Here is a 24,884-nt window from a genome sequence, read left to right on the forward strand (position 1 = left end):
ATTCCCCCCCCCCCCCATTAAAAGCCGACATTGTCTCTAACTCTGCCTTTGTGGAGAGTTTCATTATTTAAAACCAACACCTTTGTTATTAATACTTTGCTCTAGTATCATCATGATATTAATTACATTATTTTTACCGTTTAACAACTGTTTCAATTTCATTATACATATTGAAATCAATTGCGTCTCTTTTTGGCCGTTTGAATGAAATGCTATTACATTGCAACATTTTAAAAAATAAACAATAAATAAAAAATACATTTTTCTTCCACAAAAGACTAACATAATTCATGTGAACTCTTTCAAACATGGTTGCTAGGAATGAACGTTGTCCACACAACAAATTTCCAGATTTTTCAATGTCTTTCATTTTCATTTCGATATTTTTGTGACCAAGAGCGGAGGTCCGCTTCAAATATAAAAAATAAAATATTAAATACAAAAAGCAACATCGTTTTCATGCATCAAAAAACCCTCATAATCTTTAAATCATATATATATATATATATATATATATATATATATAATATATACATACACACACACACACATACACACAGACATACAAAGATTATTTTTATAAAACTATGTTACATATTTCAGAGATGTACCATGCAATGGATCTATTTTTTAAAAGGCAGATCCATTGCAATGAAAAGCATGGTACGTCTCTGAAATATGTAACAGTTTTTATATAAATAATTTGTATTTTAGTTCTCACATTGTGATAGAGCACTTTATTGATTTTTTTTCAACACATCACGACACACATATATATATATTATAGAAAATGTTTATAAAATTACTGAATATCTGGAACACTTTGCCTTAGCATTCTTGAAGTCCGAGAATAACCCCAAATTGTTTTTCAACTTTAAAGAAAAAAATCCACTAAAACCAAAATGTCTGGGAAAAACATTCATTGCAATAAAAACCTAAGATTTTTAAAGAAATGGATCTAGTCTTATATATATTTCCATTAAAATTCATGTTGGATAAATACGAATAATTTAAAAAGCCACTGAGAATCCATTTTGCAAATAAAACTAACAAAAATTTCCTAGAAATTTTCATGCTATGAAATGATTTTTATTTTAAAGTGAAAGAAAAAAATCTATTGAAACTATTCTTAAAAAAAAAAACAAAAAAAAAAAAGAAAATGTTAGTTTGAAAAGCAATTTACAAAAACACACCAACAAAAAAATTGCTAAAATATGAAGTAAAAGAAAACAAAAAAAATACAAAAAATAAGACAACAATGACAAAAAATGATGTTCGTATCATAAAACAAGTGAACACAGCAATTGTCACAAATTATGCAATGAAAACAAAACAAAAACAGGAATCCAAAAACCTCAGCAGCAAAATAGAAATGGCAATAGTTATATGATAGTTATATGAGCATAGATATAAATGCAATAAGAAGAAGACTTGGTCTATACACAACCATACTCGTACCACACAGAATTGGTTTTTGAGTCCTTAGGGTCATCATTAATCTTGTTACTGGCACCACTATTATTACTGTTGGTATTGACAGCAGCTGGCTGTGGTTTGATGGACGTCTTAGTCTGTGGTGAAATTCTAGCTGTTGGAGCATTCTTCATCCCTGTATTTGGGTGGCTGGGGGGAGGTTCTGAGAGTTTCGAGGATGTCCACCCTGAGACTGTAACATTGAAGATGTGGGGAGCATCCGATGCCCGTCCTGAGGAGATGTGGTGTTGCTATTAGAAGCGGCAAGGCTGGTATTCGGTAGATAACTGTTGGAATCCCTATTGAGGGGTTTAGGAGGAGGAATTGGGGGCTGTCCCTTTATGGGAGGTCGATAAGAATAATTTTCATCAGTATCACGGATTTCTAAAACACTACTTGTAGATATAGGCTTCTCAACATGGGTCACATGATAGTCAGTAAAGTTCTGGCTACCAGCAATGGAATTATCTGGTGATTGAGAGTTGATTTTGCTGAGAGACACATCACTTTTGGAAAGGTTTGGGGAATAAGCAGCTCGTGACTTTTGGGGGAAAGGAGAAGCTGATCCCATTGGTCGAGGTGATGACCCCTGAGGATACTGAGTGTTAAAGTGCATCGATGTGGGTCGCTCAATTGAACTCGACTGACTGGTGTGCATTTGCGACTTGTCTTGAAGGTTGTGCCAATTTTCAGATGACGCCGATGTATACGATTGGTCAGAACTGATTGTGGATATCCGGTTAGACATGTCTCCAAGGGCAGTCGGTCGGCTAACAGATTTAGCAGATCTGATCAGTGTGTATGGTTGTTCATGAGCAATAGAATTTCGGGAAGAGGAGCGTTCAGAATAAAGGCTATCCCCTTGACAAAGGTGGTCTCTTGTGTAGGTGTTATCCTGATAGTAAGGCAATCGTGTCTTGGGAGTCGATGTTTTCAAGATATTTTCACGATAGGTTGACGACTGAACAGAAGAATATTGAGACTCAGCACCATCCATTTTACCATCTGTCAGGCTGTCCCCACTTCCAGAAGATATTCTAGAAACTTTAGATAGATTCAAGTCCTGGTAACTTTTAACACTTGCCTCAGGTCCAACTAGTTGTTGTGGAGAGTTAGATTGAGTCCTATTAGTCTGATTATACCCGGGGTGGAGGTTAGGGTCAGTTGCCAGGTTTACTGGTCTAAAACCATCAGGAGTTTTACTTCTTTTCAGCTGTTCATTTTGTAAAGAATGGGACATCTCATTTGTTCTCTTGTCAGAAGATTTCCTCTGAAAAAAAAAATAAATAAATACATAAATAACACAAAGTTACTATAGAGAAAGAAATTTAAATATGTGAGCTGAATTATATAATCTTATTTTTTTTGGCACCAACTTTCTTTTATCAGATGCACTCAACATCATATATTTTTGACAATTTTTTTTTTTTTTTTAAATCGCTTTTTATTTTCACATGTGATGAATCACATGTGAAAATAAGTAGATTATCCCATGCTGTTTAGTGAATGCATTTTGGTGACTACAAATATGACATGAAATTTTTTGAATATTCAAGAGAATGTACTTGCTAAATGGTGGATTATATTGCAGATCAGCTCATATTTCTTAGTTTTTCTGCTTATTCTATCTCCTATTGATTCTGATTGAGTAATTCAGTTTCAGTTGTATTGCTACTGGTTCTATTATTTTTTCTTCTTTCCCATAGCTCTATTATATAATATGCAATCATATTGGTTGTACCTGGTTTTTATTGGTTTCCTTTAATTCATTATTAAAACTACTTTCATTTTGAAACAGAGCCTCATAATAATTTTATTAAACAGCTGTTCATTCTAAGATAGTTTAATTCTATTAGTCATAGATTTTTAACAGAAGGTGAATGGTAAGCATTGTTATTATGTAATTATAGTTTGGTTTATGATAAGGCTCTATTAAGCAAATCCAATGTAACACCCAGAAAATTAATGACACTATCTTTCATACCTATAGATATTTTAAGATCTATTTTCCAAAATAATTTTTTCAGTTTGTTTTTTTAAAAACACTTAAAGGTTGGAATTAACAAAAAAGACATTGCCCCTATATAGCCTCCCCCTAAAGGAAATGCATAAAGACAATCTTGAGTTAGTATGGGAATCGATCAAGCGGTTTAGGTTTTAGAATAAATTAATGCATAATAGGTCACGCAAATGAAAATATGTTTTTATGTATATAAGATGAATATATAATAGAATATAAAAATAAATAATATAATTTAAAATATCAAAATGTTATGTAGATTAAATAATTATGTTTACATAACAATCTACTTGCATTAATATGTGAAGAAGTCAAACTAATAAGAATAAAAATAGGCCATAAACATTTAACCGACTCATATCTCCCAAAAAAAGAAAGCCAATCCATCTGTAATACCTTGTCAAACACACAATAAAACACATTAATTGAATGCACTGATTTTGTAACAGCAAGAAATCGATTCTACAAAGAAAAAAATATTAAAGAGTTATTCGATAAAAACAATCCCCACATCATACTCTCATATATTAAAATTGGCCTTTATGAAAAAATTTAAAAAGAACCCTTTATACAACAGCTCCCTGAACCCATAAGCATAAAATAACCCAAAGGGTTGGCATGCTGTAAAACCCAACAAAACAAAATATAGGAGGATGTGTTTTATGCAGTTTTGCTGATTACTTTTGATTTTTAGTGAAACTGATATTCCAAAACCTCATTCTTTTAAACTTTTTTTTCAGATCGTGACACTATTTTCACACATTTTCATCTAAAAAATTTTTCATCAATATTTTTTTACATTTTCCACAAGAGCTCTGTGGGTTGGATTAAAGACTTTGGTGGGTTGGATCTTGCCTGCAGGTCGTTCTTTGGAGACCCAAATAATTATTTTTATTGATAATTTAAGATTTAAAATTATTAAAGAAAATTAACTTTGATTTAATAAAACCATTGACCATTTTATATAAATGCTACAAGACAGTATAGTTTGAGAGTTTTTAATTTTTTTCTTGACTTCATAGTTGAAATGTTCTAATCACAATATATTTGAAAAAAAAAAAAAAAAAAAAATGAAATATATTAAAACAACGATACAAAATTGATAATTTTTGTAAATAGATTTTCATTTCATAAAACAAAAATATCCCTGAGTGGCTTCCGGGCCTTGATAAGTGGTGACCACCTTGTAAAAAAAAAAAAAAATATTTAAGAATGAATTATTTTTATTTTATGATTTAAAATATGTATTTTTCACAGCACCATTGCAGTCTCTTTTTTTTTTAAATCTTCCTTTTAAGGCAAAAATTGTAAACATTTGTACAATTAAAATATCACAGACTTCATTGACAAAAAGTTTCTACATTTAAATTTGACATATTTCCTTTTTTTTTTTTTTTTTATGAAGGTACTCACTAACACATACAAGGAAGTAACTTATATGTATGCATACGGCCTCCCATGATTGCCTCATAATTAAATTTTTAAGAAATTTTCAACACTTCTAATTCAGTGACTACTATCAAAATAAATTTTGTACCATTGTTCATGTTATGAAAAGATGTATGTGCTCCCAATAAAAAGTTAAACACATAATGAAAATAAAATGTGTGCTTGATAATCAAAGATATTTCTAATTTCTGATAAAGCAAAAAATAGAATAAAAACTCACTCTCGATGATGGCGGTGAAGGGCTAACAGATTCTTGCAAAAACTGTTGCAATGTAATGAGTTCACTGCCAGGTGACGTCCTACCCCCTATGTTTGTTAAAGGTGGCCTCCTCAAGTTGTCATCATTTTCATGAACTTTTCCTGTTGAAAAAGTAGAAAAATTGTTTTTGCATTGCAGACTTTTTTTTAAATTCAGTTTTCAGTAGATTTAATCAGAAATAAGTTTCATGCAAATCTGAGTTTTTTATATTGATTTACTAAAAGCGAAAAAAAATATTCAGCAAATTGTTTGATCAAATTTTCAGTGTTTTAATGTTTACCATTTGATTCGTGAAAAAAATTTTTTGGAAATCAATAGAACAGAAATGAATGCCCAGGTTCCATTATTTGCATATTTTCCTGCTACAAACTTTTTCTGTACTGACACTTCCAATGAAGGCTATTCATTTTTTTTCCAAAAAATATCTATCATTATTTTTTTCTTACAGTGTAGTATAACTAACCAAGCAACATCAACTCATTTTCTCCCCCCCCCACCACCATGCCCAAATCCTCATGTTAATACCGGGTTTTTCCAGCCCACCCATGCCCATGCTTTCATTTTTTACAAAAACCGGTCTTACCATGCCGAAGTGGGGGTGAGGGGGAGATTACGTTCTTTGATTTCCATGCAATCTTCTGCCAACTTTTTTTTTTTTTGTGTGTGTGTGTGGGGGGGAAATGCACGAAAAAAATACGCGTACTGCTCTTATACTACACTGCATCTTTTCTGTACTTGCTCAATGGAGGAGAAATCTTTCCATATTGAGGTATTTTTTATTGCTGTTCATTTGCCAACGCCTTCTATCTAACTATTCGCTCATGGCAAGGCCACTCGATACTAATACTAAAAAATGTGTACTGCTCAACTCCCTGTATAGTATCCCTGCAATTATGTCTCAGATAGTAGCCCCCTACATCAAAGTGGCACCTCGACTTGATTGAGGTATATAAGCAAAAGAAAGAAAAAAAAAAACGGTTATGTTTTTCCCCCTGTTAAAAAACATGGTACTTTACCCATAAGGGATTGTACAAGTTTAACAGACTTCCTTTTGGGGTCAAAGTCGCCTCTGCAATTTTTCAGCAAATTATGGACATTATGTTAAATGGGTTGGATTTTGCAGTAGGGTACCTGGACGATGTGTTAATGAAAAGCGCTAGCAAAGAACAACACAAAGCTCATGTAAACCAAGTATTCAAAAGGATCTAGGATTATGGATTTAAAGTAATGTAAATTTTTCATGGAGAAAATAAAATACTTGGGGCAAATCATCGATAAACATGGAAGAAGGCTGGATTCAGATAGATTGAGTGCAATAAAGAATATGCCTGCTCCAGAAAATATCGCGTCTTTACAAAGTTTCTTAGGTTTGGCAAATTACTACAATGTATTTGTGCCAAATATGCATGAACTAAGGTCGCCTTTAAATGAACTGTTAAGGAAAGACAACAAATGGGTCTGGAGTGTGAAGAAGCATTTTGGGAAATTAAAGAGACTTTAACGTCTGACTTGTTTCTGGCACATTATAATCCCAAGCGTGGGATTATAGTTGCAAGTGACGCCAGCTCCTATGGCATAGGAGCATGCATTTTACACAAAATGGATGATGGATAAGTGAAACCCATAGCACATTCATCCCGATCACTTTTGCCAGCCGAAAAGAACTATTCATAAATTGAAAACGAGGCACTAAGCATTATATTCGTGGTAAAGAAACTTCATTTTCTGCATGGTAGGCAATTTCTGTTACAAACACCATTATTAACAATTTTCAGATCAAAAAAGGGACTACCACAACATACGGCAAATAAACTCTAAAGATGGGGTACCATACTTCTGAATTACAATTTTCAAATGGAGTATGTACCATCTAAAAAATTTGGTCATGCAGATGGGTTATCGAGGTTAATACCTAAGAACTATTGGAGGATATGGTAATAGCAGCCATTCAAGCGGAAGTTGAAGTAAAAAATACATCATATGACACAATAAGAGAACTTCCAGTAACGCTTGATGAGATTAAGAGTAAAGCAGAGGTGGACAAATTTATCATACGCATGAAAGAAAGGCTCAACAATAACGAACAAGATGAAGAAATTTATTCAATTTGCGATAACATTCTGTTATATAGCGACAAGGTCGTAATTCCTGCGACATTACAGAAAAGAATGCTCAAGGAATTCCATGTAGGACATCCAGGCATATCAAGAATGAAAAGCCTTATGTGCTCTTTCGTTTATTGGCCAAACATGGATAAGAATATAGAAGGAAAAATTAAGGAGTGTAGAGGATGCGCATTAGCTATGAAAGCTCCTTAGACTCAATTCGGATCGTGGGCAAAACCGGACCAACCTTGGTCTAGGATTCATTTAGATTTTGCAGGTTGGTTGGTTTAGTGGGACTTCACGGCATATCAACCATTGTGGGTCATTTAATGCCAAGCTATGTATTTAGTTGAGATAGTTTTTGTTGTTTTTTGTTTTTCTTATTGTCAGAGTTATGTATTTTTAAAATTTTTTTAGTTTTTATGGTTTAAAGTGATTTGAAGAGTTGTATTTTTTAAAAAAGTATTTGATGATTTTGTGAAACAATTCTTTAATTTCGTTTACTGTATAATATTTATTTCTGATAGTTTCATATTTTTGACATTCTGTTAATATTTTGTCATCTGTTTGTCGCAGAAAGTTCATTTTGGTTTTTCTGTTGCTTCGATTAGGTAAGAGTGTGTTAATTTGGTATGTTCGATTCTGATTCTGTTAAGAACGATATTTTCTCTTCGTCCTTTTATTGTTGTTTTGTTTTTGTGTTTTATTATGGGTTGGTGCTCGTGTAGTTTGTTTTGGGTATATGTGTCCCATTCTGTTTGCCATTTATTTTTGTTATATTCCCTTATTTTTCTGCTGAAATATGTGTATGGTATTTTGATGTTTGTTATATTTTTGCTAATGGCTTCTTTGGCCGATTTGTCAATTTCTTCATTGCCTGGAATACCAACATGACTTGGTATCCAGGCTAAGATTATTTCTTTTCCTTTTTCAATAATTTCATTGTATTTGTTCATTATATCTAATATATAAGGATGCTCTAGTTCTTCTCCTCTTAGAGCTAAGATGCATGACAAAGAATCGGTATATATAATGAATTTTTTCTTATTATCGTTCTTAATTCAAGTCCCATTTTGATTGCTTGTAGTTCTGCTGTGTATATTGATGTGTCGATGGGAAGTCTTATTTGGAGATGGTTCTGTCCATGCCGCACATATTCCTTTTTTTGTTTTGGCTCCATCAGTGTATATTTCTTTGAGTTCGCCGAAGTGGCTTTTATTTATTAAGTTGTTGGTATTGTTTTTTTGGTATTTAGTAAGAGTCAGATCAGTGCTTGGATCTTTCAAAGTCCATGGTGGTTTGTTGCTTACTGTGTGTGTGACTATGTTATTAGGGGTTTCGTTAATTTGAGTTAATATTTTCTTTGATGCGATATCCGAAAGAAGGTATGTTTTTTGGTTTGTTGGTATAAAAGTTTGTATATTGTAGGTTGAAGGTTTTTTCGTGTGTTGGGTTGTTTGGATCACTTTGTAGTTTTATCGCGTATTGTGTTATTAATTTCTGCCATCTTTTATTTATTTATTTTTTTTATTACATTTACACCCCAAACAAGGCACATCGCCACTTTGGTGTAGGGGGCTACTATCAGGGGCAGCAACTACTGGGGCACTATGTTGGGATTTGGGCAGCAAGATGTCGGTTCACGTTATATTTGAACTTCTGCATGTCAGTACAGTTAGGGAAGCAGTTTGAAAGATGTACTCTCAGACAGGGAGTCATTGGCCATTGCTTTTGGTGGCAGAGAAGGTTTCTTGTAATTTTTGAAGGAAACCAGTTTAGTCTTGGCAGCATTGAATGTGACCATTCATTTATGTCCCCATTCCACTACAGATTGGAGGTCATCCTCTAGTGTTTTTGCCATTTCTTTAGATATGTGTTCATTTGTTTCCTGTCATGCCTGTTATAGAGTGTAGTGTCATCAGCATATATACCCATCTCAGAGGCAGTTTTGTTGGGGAGGTCATTAATAAATATCAGGAACAATAGAGGTCCAAGAATAGACCCCTGAGGCACTCCCGCATTTATATCACACTGTTTAGATGTTCGACCGTCGAGGACAACCTGGATTTTTCTCTTGTCTAAGAAGGTTTCAATTATGCTAAGTATTCTACCAGTGATACCGTATCATTTAATTTTCCTGAGGAGGCCCTTGTGCCATACCCTGTCAAAAGCCTTAGATATATCTAGAGCTACCGCTCTGCTCTCCCCCGCTTTGTCCAGTGAATGGTATATACATTCAGAGATTACAGTGAGGATGTCAGCTGTGGAACAGGCTTGTCTAAATCCATATTGTTTAGCATCTGTAAGGTGCCGGACTAGAGCATGGTTAATTATGGTCTCAAATATTTTGGCAAAAAGTGGGAGGAGGCTAATGGGGCGATAATTTGATGGGTCAGTTCTTTCGCCAGAATTTTTGAATACTAGTACCACAGAAGCAGTTTTCCAACAGCCCGGAAAGCATGATTTATTAAGGCATTTGTTATAGAGTTTGGAGAGAACTGGAGCTACTTCGGCTGAGCACTTTTTTAATAGCACAGTTGGGATGAGATCAGGTCCACATGCTTTTGAAGTGTCAAGGTTTTTTACGACAGCATGCATCTGAGCAGGGGTGATTTTTAGATCGTCTAGCGTGGCGTCTGTCCGCAAAGGAAAGTCAGGCAGGAGGTGGTTGGAAGGGTCCAGTGTGGAGTTTGAGGCAAACCGACTGGCAAGCATGTTAGCCTTGTTGGTTGCTGAGGAGACAACCTCGTGATTGTTGGTTAGTGGGGGAATTGTTGATTGCCCATTATTTACTACACTGTTGTAGATTTTCCAGAAGTCACGATTTCCTAATTTTTGTGCTTCAATGCGTTTTTTAGTGGTTTCAGTAAATTCTCTCTTAGCTGTCGCTATTTCTTTCTTAGCGTTACTTCTAGCCTCTATATACTTCTGTTTGTTTGAACTGGACTTATGTCGGTTAAATCTGCGGCATGCATGCTGCCTTTGAGCAATAGCAGTTGCGCAAGTCAAAGTAAACCATTGGGGAGAGTGGGGCTTGCTATAAAATTTCCGCATGGTTTCATCCAAGGGCATAAATAATGTCTCTTTTTATTGCGTGTGTTAACCAAAATTAGTATTTTTCATCCTCCGTAGTTAAAAAAGAAACGCACATTCACTTATACGTTCTTCCCCTAGTACAAAAAATCCGCTTCATTGATTTTAAAAAAATTCTTTTAATGAAATACACGAGTTTTTGATTGATATATTTTAATACTTCTTCATCAGCTATTTTTTTTTTTTAATATCTATTTATTCGCAGTTTCGTGTTAGGGGTGTCAAAAATTCCTACAAAAATTCTGATACACCTAGAGGTTGTGTTGTAACTATTCTGTACTTTCACCTAAGAATTTAATAAACAAAAAATTCATAAAAATTAAATTTAATTTGAAAATACTATTAAAAATAGCATCGTAACATAGATGCACAAGCACTGATTTTTCAAACTCTAAACACTCATTTAAAATGGCACAGCTACAGCAATAATGAATCTCTTTATGGATAAATTCATGTTATCGAACGAGGAGCTAAAGTCAGATAAAAATAATATAGATCCACAGAATATTGTGATAAGTGTTTCAGTGTGAACAGGTATGGTATAATAAATTATGGCGTTTATCTATTTAATTTTTACTTTCATCATATTTTGCTTTGGTTTTGATACCCCTAAATTTGAAGCTATCTCTTTACAAACCTTCCTTTTCATAACCTATCATACTTTCATAAATCAGAGTCCATTTTCGGCAGGCTGTTTTTGAACCCAGTCATAAGGGTCTACTTCACAAGATTTCCAGCTACGGTATAACTGGAAATATTCTATCTATCATTAAATCATTTCTCTCTGATAGGCTCATAAGAGTAGTGGTTGATGGACAAAAATCAGAGGCCTGCAGTATTAATGCTGGAGTCCCTCAGGGGTCAATCCTGGGCCCAACTCTCTTCCTGACCTACATTAATGATCTTCCAAATCACATCCTTACATCATTTGTATCTGCTGCTAAAAACAGCCTATCCTGCCTTGACAGAGTACACAATAGACTTTGTGGCTTAGTGGGGGATGCCCTTTTCTCTTCCCTGCAACCTCTCTCCCACAGAAGAGACGTTGCGAGCCTATCCTTGTTTTATCGTTATTTCCATGGCAGGTGCTCATCTGAACGCCAATCTTTCACAAAAAACACCAGTCTAGCTGAATCCACTGTCAAAAATCTCCCCCACTCTTTATCTGTGCCTAAATCAAAACGTGGATTCCATGAACAAAGCTTCTTTCTTAGAACTGCACGCCTGTGAAACTCTGTTCCGTCTGCCTGCTTCCCACCTGACTACAACTTGGATGTGTTCAAGTCCAACGTTAACAAATTCCTAATGAACCGCCCCCTTAAGTAAACACTTCATCAAATCTCCACACTAACGTAATGTACTTGCAATAACCCTTATCCCTGAGTGGCTTCCGGGCCTTGATAAGTGGTGACCACTGTGTAAAAAAAAAAGTCAATGATGGGTACTTTTATAGTAAGATATAAGATAGAGCAGTAGCATACATATACATGACAAATATGAAGGAGTCCGAAATAAAAATATAGTTATTTATGGTTATATAAGTGTGTATAGAAGAGTAGATAGTATAGGCAAATCATGGATGAAGTAAAAGAGATGAAGTATATGGGTAGCAGAAGATAAGTGTCATTCAAACATACGAAGAGAATAAGAATTGAGAGTATGCACATGGTATATTAGGTTATACATTATCTATTCAAGTACTATTTAAATCTTCAGATTAAATTTAGGTTACAAAGGTGTTTTTTATAGTGTTTGCAATTGATAGAGTTTTCATATTTTTTTTTTATTTAGGAGCTTATCCCTCTCCCTAAATGTTGTAATATATAGTTTCTCATTAAGGCATGGGTAGCAAGGTGAATTTATAAACGAACAGATGTTTGCTCTCTTAAGGACATTCCAATTTACAATTAGTGACAATCTCTGTTCAATTAATCCATTAAAGTATTTAGATAGTGATGTTCTGTCTGTATAGTTTGGATTTTCAAGGAAGCATTTGTCCTGTTTCTTTCCTTGAATATGTTACTTGCCATGCCAATATAATATTTTTTGTTATCTGGGTTTTCTTTTGTAGAAATGGTACCTTTGTAAACAACTGAGGTTACTAGGCAGTTTCCTTTAAGGGGGCATTCAGACTTTCTCGTACAATTGCATGATTTAGTTATTTAGGTGTATTTTTATTAAGACCATTCAATATTTTGATTATTCTTTCTAAATTATCATTACAACTATAGCTAAATTTGACAGTATTTTTATTAAAGATTTTGTGCAGAATGTATATGTATGTATATAGATATGTGTCGTTGTGAATATGTATGTATGAGTCTATAAACGCTTAGCGTTTTACTCTTTCTTCATCATAGAGATAGGGCTCCAGTTTTTGTTTTTTCCTTTTTTTTTTATCTCCCGCTTTCCACCATATTCAATTTGTTATGAACTATATTTCACTTTTCTTTATTTCTTGCTTTATTAAACTCTCTTTCCCTCCTTAACCCTTCAACTTTTTCTGACATGTGATTTGTTGGGTCAATGAATACATTTGTAATCCCTTTTTTCGACATGCAAAAATTAGTTTAACTCCCCCCCACCCACTAACACAACCTACTCTTCTGGTAAAATACACCCCACTTTATTAATTTCAAATTTATTCTGTCTATAAATCCAGCTGTGAAAGGTTGAAATACAATTTCTCCATTTTTATCCCGTTTTTAGAGAGTTCACAACTTTTGTAATCTTTTTTTTTTTTTTTTGGAAGAGCTCTGTTTTTTTCTTTTTTTCTATAGTGTTGAATGGTTCAGGGTTGCTTGATGAAGTCTCATTGACTAAAACAGATGGCAGTTTGTAGTGACCAAATGTAACTGTTTACCTTTGAATAAATAATAAAAAATGTGTGTATATATATATATATATATATATATATATATATATATATACATATATATATATGTGTCACATCATCCCAAAATTAGATTATGTATGTAATTTGCTGCAACATTGGATGGCAAAAATCAGAGAAATTTCGAACACAACAAATCGAATAAAAGGAGGCGTAACCGAGATCGAAGAAAAAATAGTTAAAACTCCACATGCATAAAAAGAAAGGAACTGTGACTTTACCTTCTTTTTCTTTCCTTCTCTTTTACACATACTGACAAACATCTTTTTATTTTATTTTTTTTCTATTTATACATCTTCCTTTGGCATATTTAAATACTGACAAATTTTCCTGTAGCCATAAGTTGTTTTGCTCTCTGATTTTTTCCCTTTAGTTTATAAAGTTTGTTTCAAAATTTTGTTTGCTTTTCTGTTTTCCTTTGCCTACTTTACAATTTATGAGTCTTGGACAGCTTTCACCTTTTCCTTCTGCAGGTTTAATATATCAAACCTTAAGGGACCTTTCTGTTTATTTTATTCTTTTTTATATAATTGTTACAAACCGTTCTTCTTCATTATTATAACAAAGATTCACTTTCATCTTTTATTATACTAGCGAGGGGTACCCGGCGTTGCCCAGGTGTTTGGAGGTGTGAAAACTCGGGGGGGAAAAAAAAAAAAAAAAAAAAAAAAAGTGTTTTGGTAGGTAAGTATGAGGATTGAACCCGAACCGTTGAGGCAAAGTTGTAAATTAAAGTGTGGGGAAAAAAAAAGTGCGACGTTAACCATTGCCCCATCGCGAGATGCTAATGGAAACACGGTTGAATTTATTTAATTACTTGGATTTGGCAGGTGCCCGTTTTAATGAGTTAATGAGGTCAAGCTTGATTGCGGGATAGTATTTTCCCAAGATGTTATAGGAAAAAGACTAACCCACATGCGGTGAGTGACAAATGTTGAATATTTATCTTCCCGAAATCGAGCAAATTAAATAGACAGGCGAGCTTCATTATTAACTGAGATATTATGATTTATATGTGATATAAAAAGTTTTAAAAAGTTGTGAAGCAACCGACCGCTTCTCTGAAAAAAGCGAACACACATACATACATACATTTTCGCTTTTATATTTATAGATAAACCTCAGTTATTTGTATGGTTGTATATCTGCTAAAAACTTGTCATTCGTATCGAACCGGCATTAACCTGATAGCGTTAGAAAAGCGATCTCTGGGACAATAATATTGAAAAATTAGTCAATTATTTTATGTAGAAATATTTCATTTGAAGAGGAGTGAGTGAGTGAGTGTATTTGTTTAACGGCATTTCAACCTCTAAGAGTCATTTAATGCCAAAAAAGTTTTGTTGGTATAATAGATTTTCAGTTTCTTGTAAAATTTTTTTAAGTTTCTTGAAAAAGTTTATCTTTTGAAGCAAGATGTTTTAGGTTTTCTGAAAAATTGTTTTAGTTGTAAGAGATTTGTTTTTCTAAACTGAATTTTACTTGTTTGCTTTATAGGAGTTTGAATACATTTGTTTCTTTTAAATAGTTTATGATTTGTTGGGGTTCCACTTCCTGGAACACTTTTCTAATGTTTGTTGTTTTAAAATATTTCTTCTGAGTGTGTTTGTGTTTTCTACATTCTGTCAGTAGATGTTTAATTGTTAGTTGTTGATTGCAGAGTGTGCAATTTGGTGTTTCCTCCGCTTTGATTAGGTAGGAATGAGTTAATTTTGTATGTCCGATTCTTATTCGGTTTAGTACAATTTCTTCTCTTCTTCCTTTAAAAATTTTTTGTTTTTCGTTTTTAATTATTGGTTGGTGTTCATGCAATTTGTTTGCAGTGCATTTGTTCCATTCCTCTTGCCACATGTTTTCTATATATTCGTTGATTTTTTCTTTTTAGGTCTGTGTGTGGTATTTTAATTTTTTCCATTTGGTGGTTTGTGGCTTCTTTAGCCAGTTTGTCTGCTTTTTCATTTCCTGGAATGGCGACATGACTTGGTATCCAGGCTATTATAATTTTTTTATTGTTTTTTTCGGTTATTTCATTGTATTCTTGTATAATTTCTGTGATAAAAGGATGTTTAGATTTTACTTCAAGGGCCATGATACAGGATAGTGAGTCTGTATATATTATGGCTTTTTGTTCGTTGATGTCTTTGATGTGTTTGAGAGCTATTTTGATGGCCTGCAGTTCGGCTGTATATATTGAAGCCTCGTTGGGCAGTCTATTTTGATATTGATTTTGTCCGTCTGTGCATGCTGCACTTGTTCCGTTTATAGTTTTAGACCCATCGGTGTATATTTCTATGTATTCTGCATATTTTTCTCTTAGTTCTCCAAAGTTGCTTCTGTTTGTTATATTATTTGTAATGTTTTTCTTGTAAGTAGTAAGTGTTATGTCGGTTTCTGGTTTGTGTAATGTCCATGGGGGTCTGTCGTTTGTTTTCTGAGTAATTATATTGTCGGGGTTTTCATTGATTTGATGTATTATTTCTTTAATTCTGTGTCCAAAGGAGGGTATACTTTTTGGTTTCCTTGAATAAGAGTTTGTACATTGTAAGTTGAAGGTAGTTTTGTATGTTGGGTTTTCGGGGTTGGTTTGTAGTTTTGTTGCGTATTGTAATGCTAGTTTTTTCCATCTTAAGTGCAGGGGTAGTTCTTGGGCTTCTACATGAAGGCTTTCCATTGGAGAAGTTCGGTAGGCTCCCAGGCTGAGTCTTAAACTTTGATTCTGTATTGTTAGTAGTTTGTTTTTGTAGGATTTGTAAGTAGAGCTGTATATGGCACAACCATAATCCAGTTTGGATCTGATATGTGAGCGATATATTTTGAGCATTGTAGCTTGATCTGCTCCCCAATCTAGTTTTGATACTATTTTTAAGATATTTATTGCTTTTAAGCATTTTTGTTTTAATTTGTTAATGTGCTCCTTGAAGTTTAGTTTGTTGTCTAAAATGATCCCTAGAAATTTGGTGTGTTGTACTACTGGTATTGGTTGTCCATCTAGTTTGAGCTGTGGGTCAAGGTGGTATTTTCGTTTCCTACAAAAGTGGATACATGTGGTTTTGCTTTTGGACATTTTAAATCCATTTTGGTTAACCCAAAGGTTTATTTTGTTAAGGCAATGTTGCATTTGTCTTTCAATAGTTGGCATATTTGGTGATGAGTAAGTTATTGAAAAGTCATCAACAAATAGTGTTTTTTCGAATCCCATGTTAACATTTTCCATTATACTGTTGATTTTAATTAGAAAAAGGGTGGCAGATAGTACGCTACCCTGTGGTACCCCTGTTTCTTGTGTGTGTTGATCTGATGTTGTATTTCCTAAGCATACTTTAAATGTTCTGTGAAATAGGAATTCTTGGATAAATTTTGCTAGGTTTCCTCTGATTCCCATATTATGAATATCTTTCAAGATTCCATATCTCCACGTGGTGTCATACGCCTTTTCGATATCAAAAAAGATTGAGACCACGTGGTGGTTTCTTATTAGACCGTTACGAATATATGTTTCTAGCCGAATAAGTTGGTCATTAGTACCTTGATTTTGTCTAAATCCGCTTTGGTATGTAGAAATGAGGTTATATTTTTCTAAATGCCACATTAGTCTTGTATTGACCATCCTTTCTGTTGTTTTGCATATACAGCTTGTTAAGGTGATAGGACGATAATTGGTAGGGTTGGAGTGATCTTTTCCTGCTTTAGGAATTGGGATGATATTGGAGTCGAGCCAGTGTTTTGGAAAATTGTTAGTCCACCATATTTTGTTAATTATCTGTAAGAGAATGTTGAGAGATGTGTCTGGCATGTGTTTTAGAAATTGATAGTGGATGTCGTCTGGACCAGTAGCTGTATCTTTACTTTTATGAATTGCATTTTTTAGTTCTGTTATAGTGAAAGAGGTGTTATAGTATTCTTTGTTATTGGATGTGAAATTGAGTTTTTCTTTTTCTGCGTTGTTTTTGTATTTTTGGAATTTGGGGGAGTAGTGGTTGGATGACGAGTTTTGGCTGAATTCATTTGCGATTATGTTTGCTATTTCTTTTTTGTCTATAGTTTGTCTACCATTTGGTGTATTTATATTATTTATTGGTGTTCCAAGTTTTTTTCCAGTTATTTTTCTTATTATTTCCCATGTTTTTTTTGATGGCGTGTTGTTGTTCAATTTGGAAATATAGTTTTGCCAGGTTTCTTTTTTTCTTTTTTTATAATATAGCGTGCTTTTGCTCGTGCTTGTAGGTATTTTTGAAGGTTGGGTTTTGTAGGATGTTGTTTGAAGTGTTTTAGCATTTTTTTCCTGTTGGTTATTGCTTGCTTACATTCTATTGTGAACCATGGCGTTTTGGGTGTGGTTTGGTGGAAGATTTTGGGATTGTCTTGGTTGCTATTTCGTTTAGTGTATTGGTGAAAGCTAACATAGGATCTGGTTTGTTAACTATTTCTTGATTAATTAGATTTGTGCAAAGTTTGCTAAATTCAGTCCAGTTAGCTTTATTAATTTGCCATTTTGGTTTTGATTCTTCTGTTGTAGGTTCTTGGGTTTTGAGAAAAATTGGGAAGTGATCGCTGCCACACTGGTCGTTATGTACCTCCCATTGGAAGTCCATAAATATTGTGGGGGAGCATAGTGTTAGGTCGATAGCTGATGTCGTTCCTGTGCCTGGGTGAAGGTATGTGTGTGTTTTGTCATTAAATATAGTTACTTCGGGTGATTCCAGTAATGATTCAATGGTTTTCCCATTTTGATTAATATTCTCACTTCCCCACATTTTGTTATGGGCGTTGAAGTCCCCCATTAATATAAAAGGTATGGGGAGTTGTGTTATGAGATCTTCAATTTCGGTTTTGTTTAGTTTATGTTTAGGTGGAATGTATATTGAACAAATGGTTATTGGTCGGTGAAGTGTAACTTTAATTGCTATTGTTTGAAGGCTTGTTTGGAGTTGTAATTTTATATGTGGTATCTGTTTTTTTATTATAATTGAAGTGCCACCTGTGGGTCGATTATCTGCTTGTGATCTGTTTGTTTGATTGTAGATGTGGTATCCTTTAAAGTTGATGGTGTCCGTTTCTTTTAGAAGAGTTTCCTGTAGGCCGATTATGCTGGGGTCATATTGTGCTATTATATGTTTGATTTCTTCGTAGTTTGGTTTTATGCCTCTGCAGTTCCACTGTATGATGTTTTTATTCATTTCCATAAGTTCGTTTATTTATTAATTTTTTCCTCTTTTTTTTTCTGTTTGGTTTTTGTTTAGGTTTTTATATCTATTATTCTATTGGTTTGTTGTGTTTTGAGTGGTTTTTGTTTTGTGTTTACTTGAACTGCTTGGTTCCTCAGTCTCCATTTTCTCTTCCTGATCAGGTCTGTTTTTGGAGCTAGATTTTTTCCTGTGACTCGATTTCAATCAATTCAAATTTGTTTTCATTTTCGATTAATATTGTCTCTGTTTTTTGTTTACTTTGGTTTTTGGAAAGAGGATTTGTGTTTTCCCGTTCTGTTTCCATCTTTCCAGATATTGTGTTTTTATCTTCTGCTTTTGTCCTTGTACGTGATTTGGATCTTTCACGGTTTATTTGTGGTTTTTGTTGTTCGGGTTCTTTTTTGTTCTTTGGGACTTGTTTTAGATCATTTGACTGAGTTTTTGTAATGTCTGCGTAAGTGTTTATTTTTTCTCGAGAGCTTGCTATTTTCCTTGCTTCAGGAAAGGGCACATTTTGTTTGTATTTTATTTCGGCTATTTCTTTTTCTTTTGTGTACATTTTGCATATTTTAGAGTATGCTGGGTGTTTTTCTTGGCAATTTGGGCATTTTGTTTCGTTTGGGCATTCACTTTCAGTGTGGTTAGGTTCTTTTAAGCCACATTTTCCACATATTTTCTGTCCTTTGCATGCTTCTCTGCTATGTCCATATTTATGACACTTATAACATCTCAGAGGGGCTGGTATATATTGTTCTACTTTTTCTATTGTGTATCCGATTTTTATTTCTTTGGGAATTTTTGGTGTATTGAAAGTTAGTACGTAGGTTTTTGTAGGTATGGTTTGACCATTCCTTTTTATGTTTATTCGGACGTGATCGATTACTCCCTGTTTTCTTAGGGCATTTTCTATTTCTTCTGCTGTAGCCAAGCTTAATTCATGGCTTTCTATAACACCTTTTAATGTGTTTAGTCTTTCGTGAGCATAACTTTTGCATTTATAGATATGGAATTTTTCCATCTCTAAGATGTTTTTTGCGTCTTTATAGTTGTCGACTGTGACAAGTAGATTGCCATTTTTCATTTTTTTTGCTGTTTTTGGGTTGCTGTTTTGAGACAGAATTTTTTCAATTAGGAATGGAGATAGATCGCTGATCTTTTTTCCTTCCAAGGTTTCGATTACTATGAATCTTGGATATTTTTCTTTATCAATTATTTCATAGTTATATTCTTGTTCACTGTCTGAGCTGGTTACGTCAGAGTGGGTTCTTTTCGATTTTGTAGTATTTTTTTGATTTCTGGGTTTTTTGTTTGGGTTTATTATATCCATAGAAGTTTGTTTAGATTTTCATCTCTCTTGCTCCCCACCCTCCTCGGAGCCCGAAATTGGGAGATGTTAGGGGGGAAACCCATTCGCCCTTTCATCCCAGGGATACAAAAGAGATATACTCAATTGATTGAGTTTGTTCCATCATTTCCTGTTTCCTCCTTTAGTTTCTTCTTTCCCAGTTTGATAGAAACGTTCGTTAGGGAGCAGTTGTGTGGTTTTTGTCTCATCAATTGATTGGCCCTTGCCATCGCCTTCTAACACTTAACTGGTTTGTCTATGTTTGTAGTAATGAAATGTATTATCTTTGGATTAAGTTTTTTTTTTTTTAAATTTTATTTAGATGTTATAATTGACATTTTCAGTGTAAGTGTTAGGGCTTGACATGACTAGCCGATTGGTTGGATCGGGCCTCTCCAACCGCCCGTCTAGCCTAGTACAAGGCCAAAGTAGAGTGTTGCTACAGGTACCTTTATTTTCCCTAGGCATTTGTTGCTCAGCCACCAGGATCCTTTTCCTAGGCATCACGGGTTGCCACCCACGGCCAACAGGTAGCCCCGTTGAGGGACTTTTACCCTCTGCAGGGGGGCAGTCGGCGTATTCTAATGCCCTGCCGACAGGGTCAACCGGGAAGTAGAGAAGGAAAAAAGGAGGGGGGAAGGGGAGGGGGGGCTGTTGTTTTTATTTTGTTTTTGTAGAACATAATTAAGTTTTACAAAAGAGAATACAAAACAAAAACAGAAATCGATGTAGGTGCGTTTCATCTCAGGAAGCCAATAGGCAGCCTGATCTGGTAGCACCAGCATTTGAAGAGGAGGGGCGACAGATAAAAATAGTGGTTTCGACCGTGGCCTTCGTTATAAAGATGGCCGGCCAGCTGAAAAAATGACGTCATCGCCGAGGTCCTAACAAGCAAGATATGTGGAACTCTTAGACTGTCAATAATGAACAGAAATTTTTACAGACAGCGTTACAAAACTTCAAAATTGGATTAAAATAAAGAAATAAAGAACACGATGATTTATACTGAAACTCATCTAATATTAATAATAAAAAAATAATAAAAAAAAAAACAAGTTATTTGTTTAAGTATATTAGCAATTGAATATTTCGTTGTATTATAGATTTTAAAGATTAGAATGCGTTCTTTAATTACTTATAAATTACATTTTAAAAAGTGAAGGAACACGATTTGATTTGAAATAAACTTGAAGTTTATTTAATATAATTAAATGAAAATTATGCATGTAAGATTATGAATATTTGAAGCAGAACACAAGAAAAACATTTGATATGAGTTAAGACAATAAACAAATATTAAAATTAAACTTTTTTTTAAATCAAAATGAATATTTTTTAATCAAAATGAATATTTTTTTAATCAAAATGAACCACAATATTTTTTCAAAATCAAAAACAATATTTTTAATAAATTCATGAAATATTGCACAGTAAAAAATAATTAACCTAAAGAAAAAATCATGTTTGTTATTTAAGATTATTTCACCACATAACAAAAATAACATGCAAAATCATTTTTTTATATCCATATTTTCAGTTTGTTAAAATACGTGGGTTTGTATTACTGTACACATAGATTCGAAAAAGTTGTCAAAAAACAAATATATAACAAATAAATGTTATCAAAGGCAAGATAAGTTACTTTTCTGCCAAACTCGATATATTTTTTGTGTTTTTATTCAATGTAACATGTTTATTCAGCTCGAAAAACATACAGTGTTTACCGATGTATTCGAAAATTCAAGATGGCGTCTCACACCCTCTTTAACACCGTAAGTTTGGAAAAAGGTGTTATAAATAAAAAACTATTCAAAATACTATTAAAAACCCGCCGAATATATGTGAACCTATGTCACGGTAACATATATTGAGCGAGTTTTTAACAGTATTTTATCCGGTTTTTTATTTATAACATCTTTTCCCACACTTAGAATCAGACGCCATCTTGAATGTTCCAATACATCGGTAAACACTGTATGATTTTCGAGCTGAATAAACATGTTACATTGAATAAAAACACGAAAAATATATCCAGTTTGGTCGAAAAGTAACTTATCTTGCCTTTGATAACATTTATTTGTTATATATTTGTTTTTTGACAACTTTTTCGAATCTATGTGTACAGTAATACAAACCCGTTACTTTTCTACCAAACTGGATATATTTTTCGTGTTTTTATTCAATGTAACATGTTTATTCAGATCGAAAACCACACAGTGTTTACCGATGTATTCGAAAATTCCAGATGGCGTCTGATTCTCTCTTTAACACGGTAAGTTTGGGAAAAGGTGTTATAAATACAAAACCGGATAAAATACTGTTAAAAACTTGCTCAATATATGTTACCGTGACATAGGTTGACATATATTCGGCGGGTTTTTAATAGTATGTTGTATAGTTTTTTATATATAACACCTTATCCCAAACTTACCGTGTTAACGAGAGAATCAGACGCCATCTTGAATTTTCGAATACATCGGTAAACACTATGTTTTTCGAGCTGAATAAACATGTTACATTGAATAAAAACACGAAAAATATTTGGTAGAAAAGTAACTTATCTTGCCTTTGATAACATTTATTTGTTATATATTTGTTTTTTGACAACTTTTTCGAATCTATGTGTACAGTAATACAAACCCAATTACGTTAATGAAATGAAAAGACCACGAGTGAACGCGCGTTTTTTTTTTTTTTTTTAGTTTAGTTTCATATATATATATATATATATATATAAGTATTTTTAAATTTTATCTTTCTAGCTTTAAAAAAAAGTTTTTAAATTTTATCAGCCGGCATAATTTATTTTTAAATATTGAAAAATTTCAGGAAAATTAATTTTTGCTAGATTTTTAAAACACGTGTTTTAAAGAATCGATATTGTCTCGCATTTTCATTAGTTTTGTATGCTGTAAAAAAATTTTTTTTTAATATTAGCAATTTATTTGAAGCTTCTTCTTTTGAATGGTAAAAAATTTAGGATGATAATATTGAATTAAATTATAGTTACATCGTGTTAAATACAGGGGGGGGGGGAAGCACGTTAAAACTTACTTTGCTGAATGGAGATGGTGTAAAATCTTTTTTTTTTTTTTACTGTATTATAATTCTTTATCTTTCGGAAATGAAAATACTGTCACTTTTTGGTCCTTTACGATAATTTCCTCAGCAATTTGGAACGATGCACCGTGAAGGCATTTTAATAAAAAAAGAAATATTACACCAACTCCAAGACGTTACGAGTGCCTACCGGTGACTACCGGTAAGGACTATCCGTGATGACGTCAGCAGATTAAATTATTTTTGCCCACCGGCCATCTTGTCTTTTAAGACGGTCTTGTTTCGACGCTGTTTGTTAATCGTGCATGTGCAAACAGTCAATTTGTTGTTTCATTTTAAAAAACTAAATTTGCAACGCGATAACGTGTGTGATGTCTTGTCCAATCCATAGTGTTCGCTTATGAACTTAAGTTTAGCAAGTTCATGTCCACCATAAGGCATTTTTTCTTTTAAAATTCTTATCTTTCTTATGCGTACCCACCACGCAGTATTTTTTTTTCTTTTAATAACACAATAAGATAGTACTCAAGTCCCATTTAAAAAAAAAAAAAAAAAAAAAAATCATATTTAACCATATTTTACAACCGGGCAATGCTGGGTGCCCTTCCCCCAGTCTATTATATAAAGAGCAAACATGTGTGTGTATATGTGTTCGTATGTCCGCTAAAAACTTATCTGCATCACACAGGTATGAAAATGGTATCATTAGAAAGAACAATCCCTAGGACAAAAAATATAAAAAAATTGGAAAATATCTTCAATTGTTTCGGGTCAGATAAAAATCTTGCTTTCAATCTGGTTTGCAAATGATGCATACGCGAACCATTGTTATGTTCTTCCATTTTTAAAAGCTAAATTTGCGACATTATAACATCCGTGTCCTCCTGGGCCATTGATAATACGTTTGCTTACTAACTTAAGTTGTATACGAGTTTGCGCCCAGCATGGGTTAATTTTTAAAAAAATTTTATTACTTACAAAATTTTGCTTTTGGTTTCACTGATGCTATCCAATTATTTTACGATCGGGTAACCAACCTCCCCCCCTCCGCTAGTAACAATATATATATATATATATTTATGCATTTAAATGCATTACTGTTGGTTTTTGCAACATTTTAAAAATAATTTACATAAGTTTAAACTAATAGGTAGCAGCCATGAAGCATACTGAGGCGGACTGATGTCCTGGATGACCTGCTAAGTTTAAATCCTGTCAATTTTATAACATCACTTTCACTATGGATGTTGGCAACTAAAACATAGTGCCTTTATAACTGTTGGATTCTAAAACCAACCAGAACTAAGCATGAACAGACTGGATTCAGTAATGATGCTGATCCATATAAATTCATGTTTATTTTCACAATAATCCTTTAAAAATAAAAGCCATAATTGAATTTGTTACATTTTAATTCTGACAAATCTAACCTAAAACATTGAAAAAAAAAAAAACACAACAAAACTAACGTAAGGCAAACGAACGATGTTAAATGTAAAAATCGAGAAAACAAAAACAAAAACAAAAAAGAAAACAGAAAAACGAACGTTAAAAAAAACATGTGAAAAATGGCTTAAATAAGCCTGTTTCAATATTAAAATTTAAAAAATATGTGGGTACCCGGGTGTTTTTGGGTGTTTGTGGTCGGTCAGGGGTGTTAATGAAAACCTAAGAATAAGCGAAGTAAAAAAAGAACAAAAAAAAAAAAACAGAAAAACGAACGTTACGTGAAAAATAGATTAAATAACACTGGTTCAATATTTAAATTTAAAAAAAAAAGAAAAAAAAAAGACATACCACGATTTGAACCCAAAACGTTTAGATAATGAACCAACGCTCTAACCAACTGAACTAACACAACATACATGAAATTCAGTCAGTTCTTCAACTAAATCAGGTCATGACGTCATCTGACGCATGCGTAGAACTGGTCGTCGTCATGAGAGGACGGTTTTTATTGACCCCCCCTCCTCTAGAAAATTGTTGATTTCAGGGTGAAAA

The 24,884-nt window shown here is 33.4% G+C and overlaps 1 protein-coding gene across 15 annotated transcripts in view; it reads right to left on the bottom strand.

The window, feature by feature from the left end:
- LOC145260561 (protein Daple-like) overlaps window positions 1–24,884 on the bottom strand; it is a 322,031-nt gene that overhangs the window by 19,487 nt on the left and 277,660 nt on the right. For 8 of the 15 annotated variants that reach the window (XR_013864328.1, XR_013864325.1, XR_013864323.1 and 5 more), the window contains 2 exons: window positions 5,163–5,302; window positions 1,459–2,743 (listed from right to left, as the gene is read on the bottom strand). Coding sequence is in view for 7 of the 15 variants with exons in the window: in XM_080118810.1 (XP_079974936.1) it covers window positions 1,604–2,743; window positions 5,163–5,302 (1,280 nt within the window). In the remaining 8 variants the exon portion in view is untranslated. Of the gene's footprint in view, window positions 1–1,056; window positions 2,744–5,162; window positions 5,303–24,884 lie in introns of those variants that run through there. The other 7 variants (XM_080118810.1, XM_080118812.1, XM_080118809.1 and 4 more) reach the window with 2 other exon arrangements.

The sequence above is a fragment of the Euprymna scolopes genome, chromosome 36 (assembly GCF_053919585.1).
Source record: "Euprymna scolopes isolate OS-2025 chromosome 36, ASM5391958v1, whole genome shotgun sequence".
In the NCBI taxonomy this organism is placed as follows: domain Eukaryota; kingdom Metazoa; phylum Mollusca; class Cephalopoda; order Sepiida; family Sepiolidae; genus Euprymna; species Euprymna scolopes.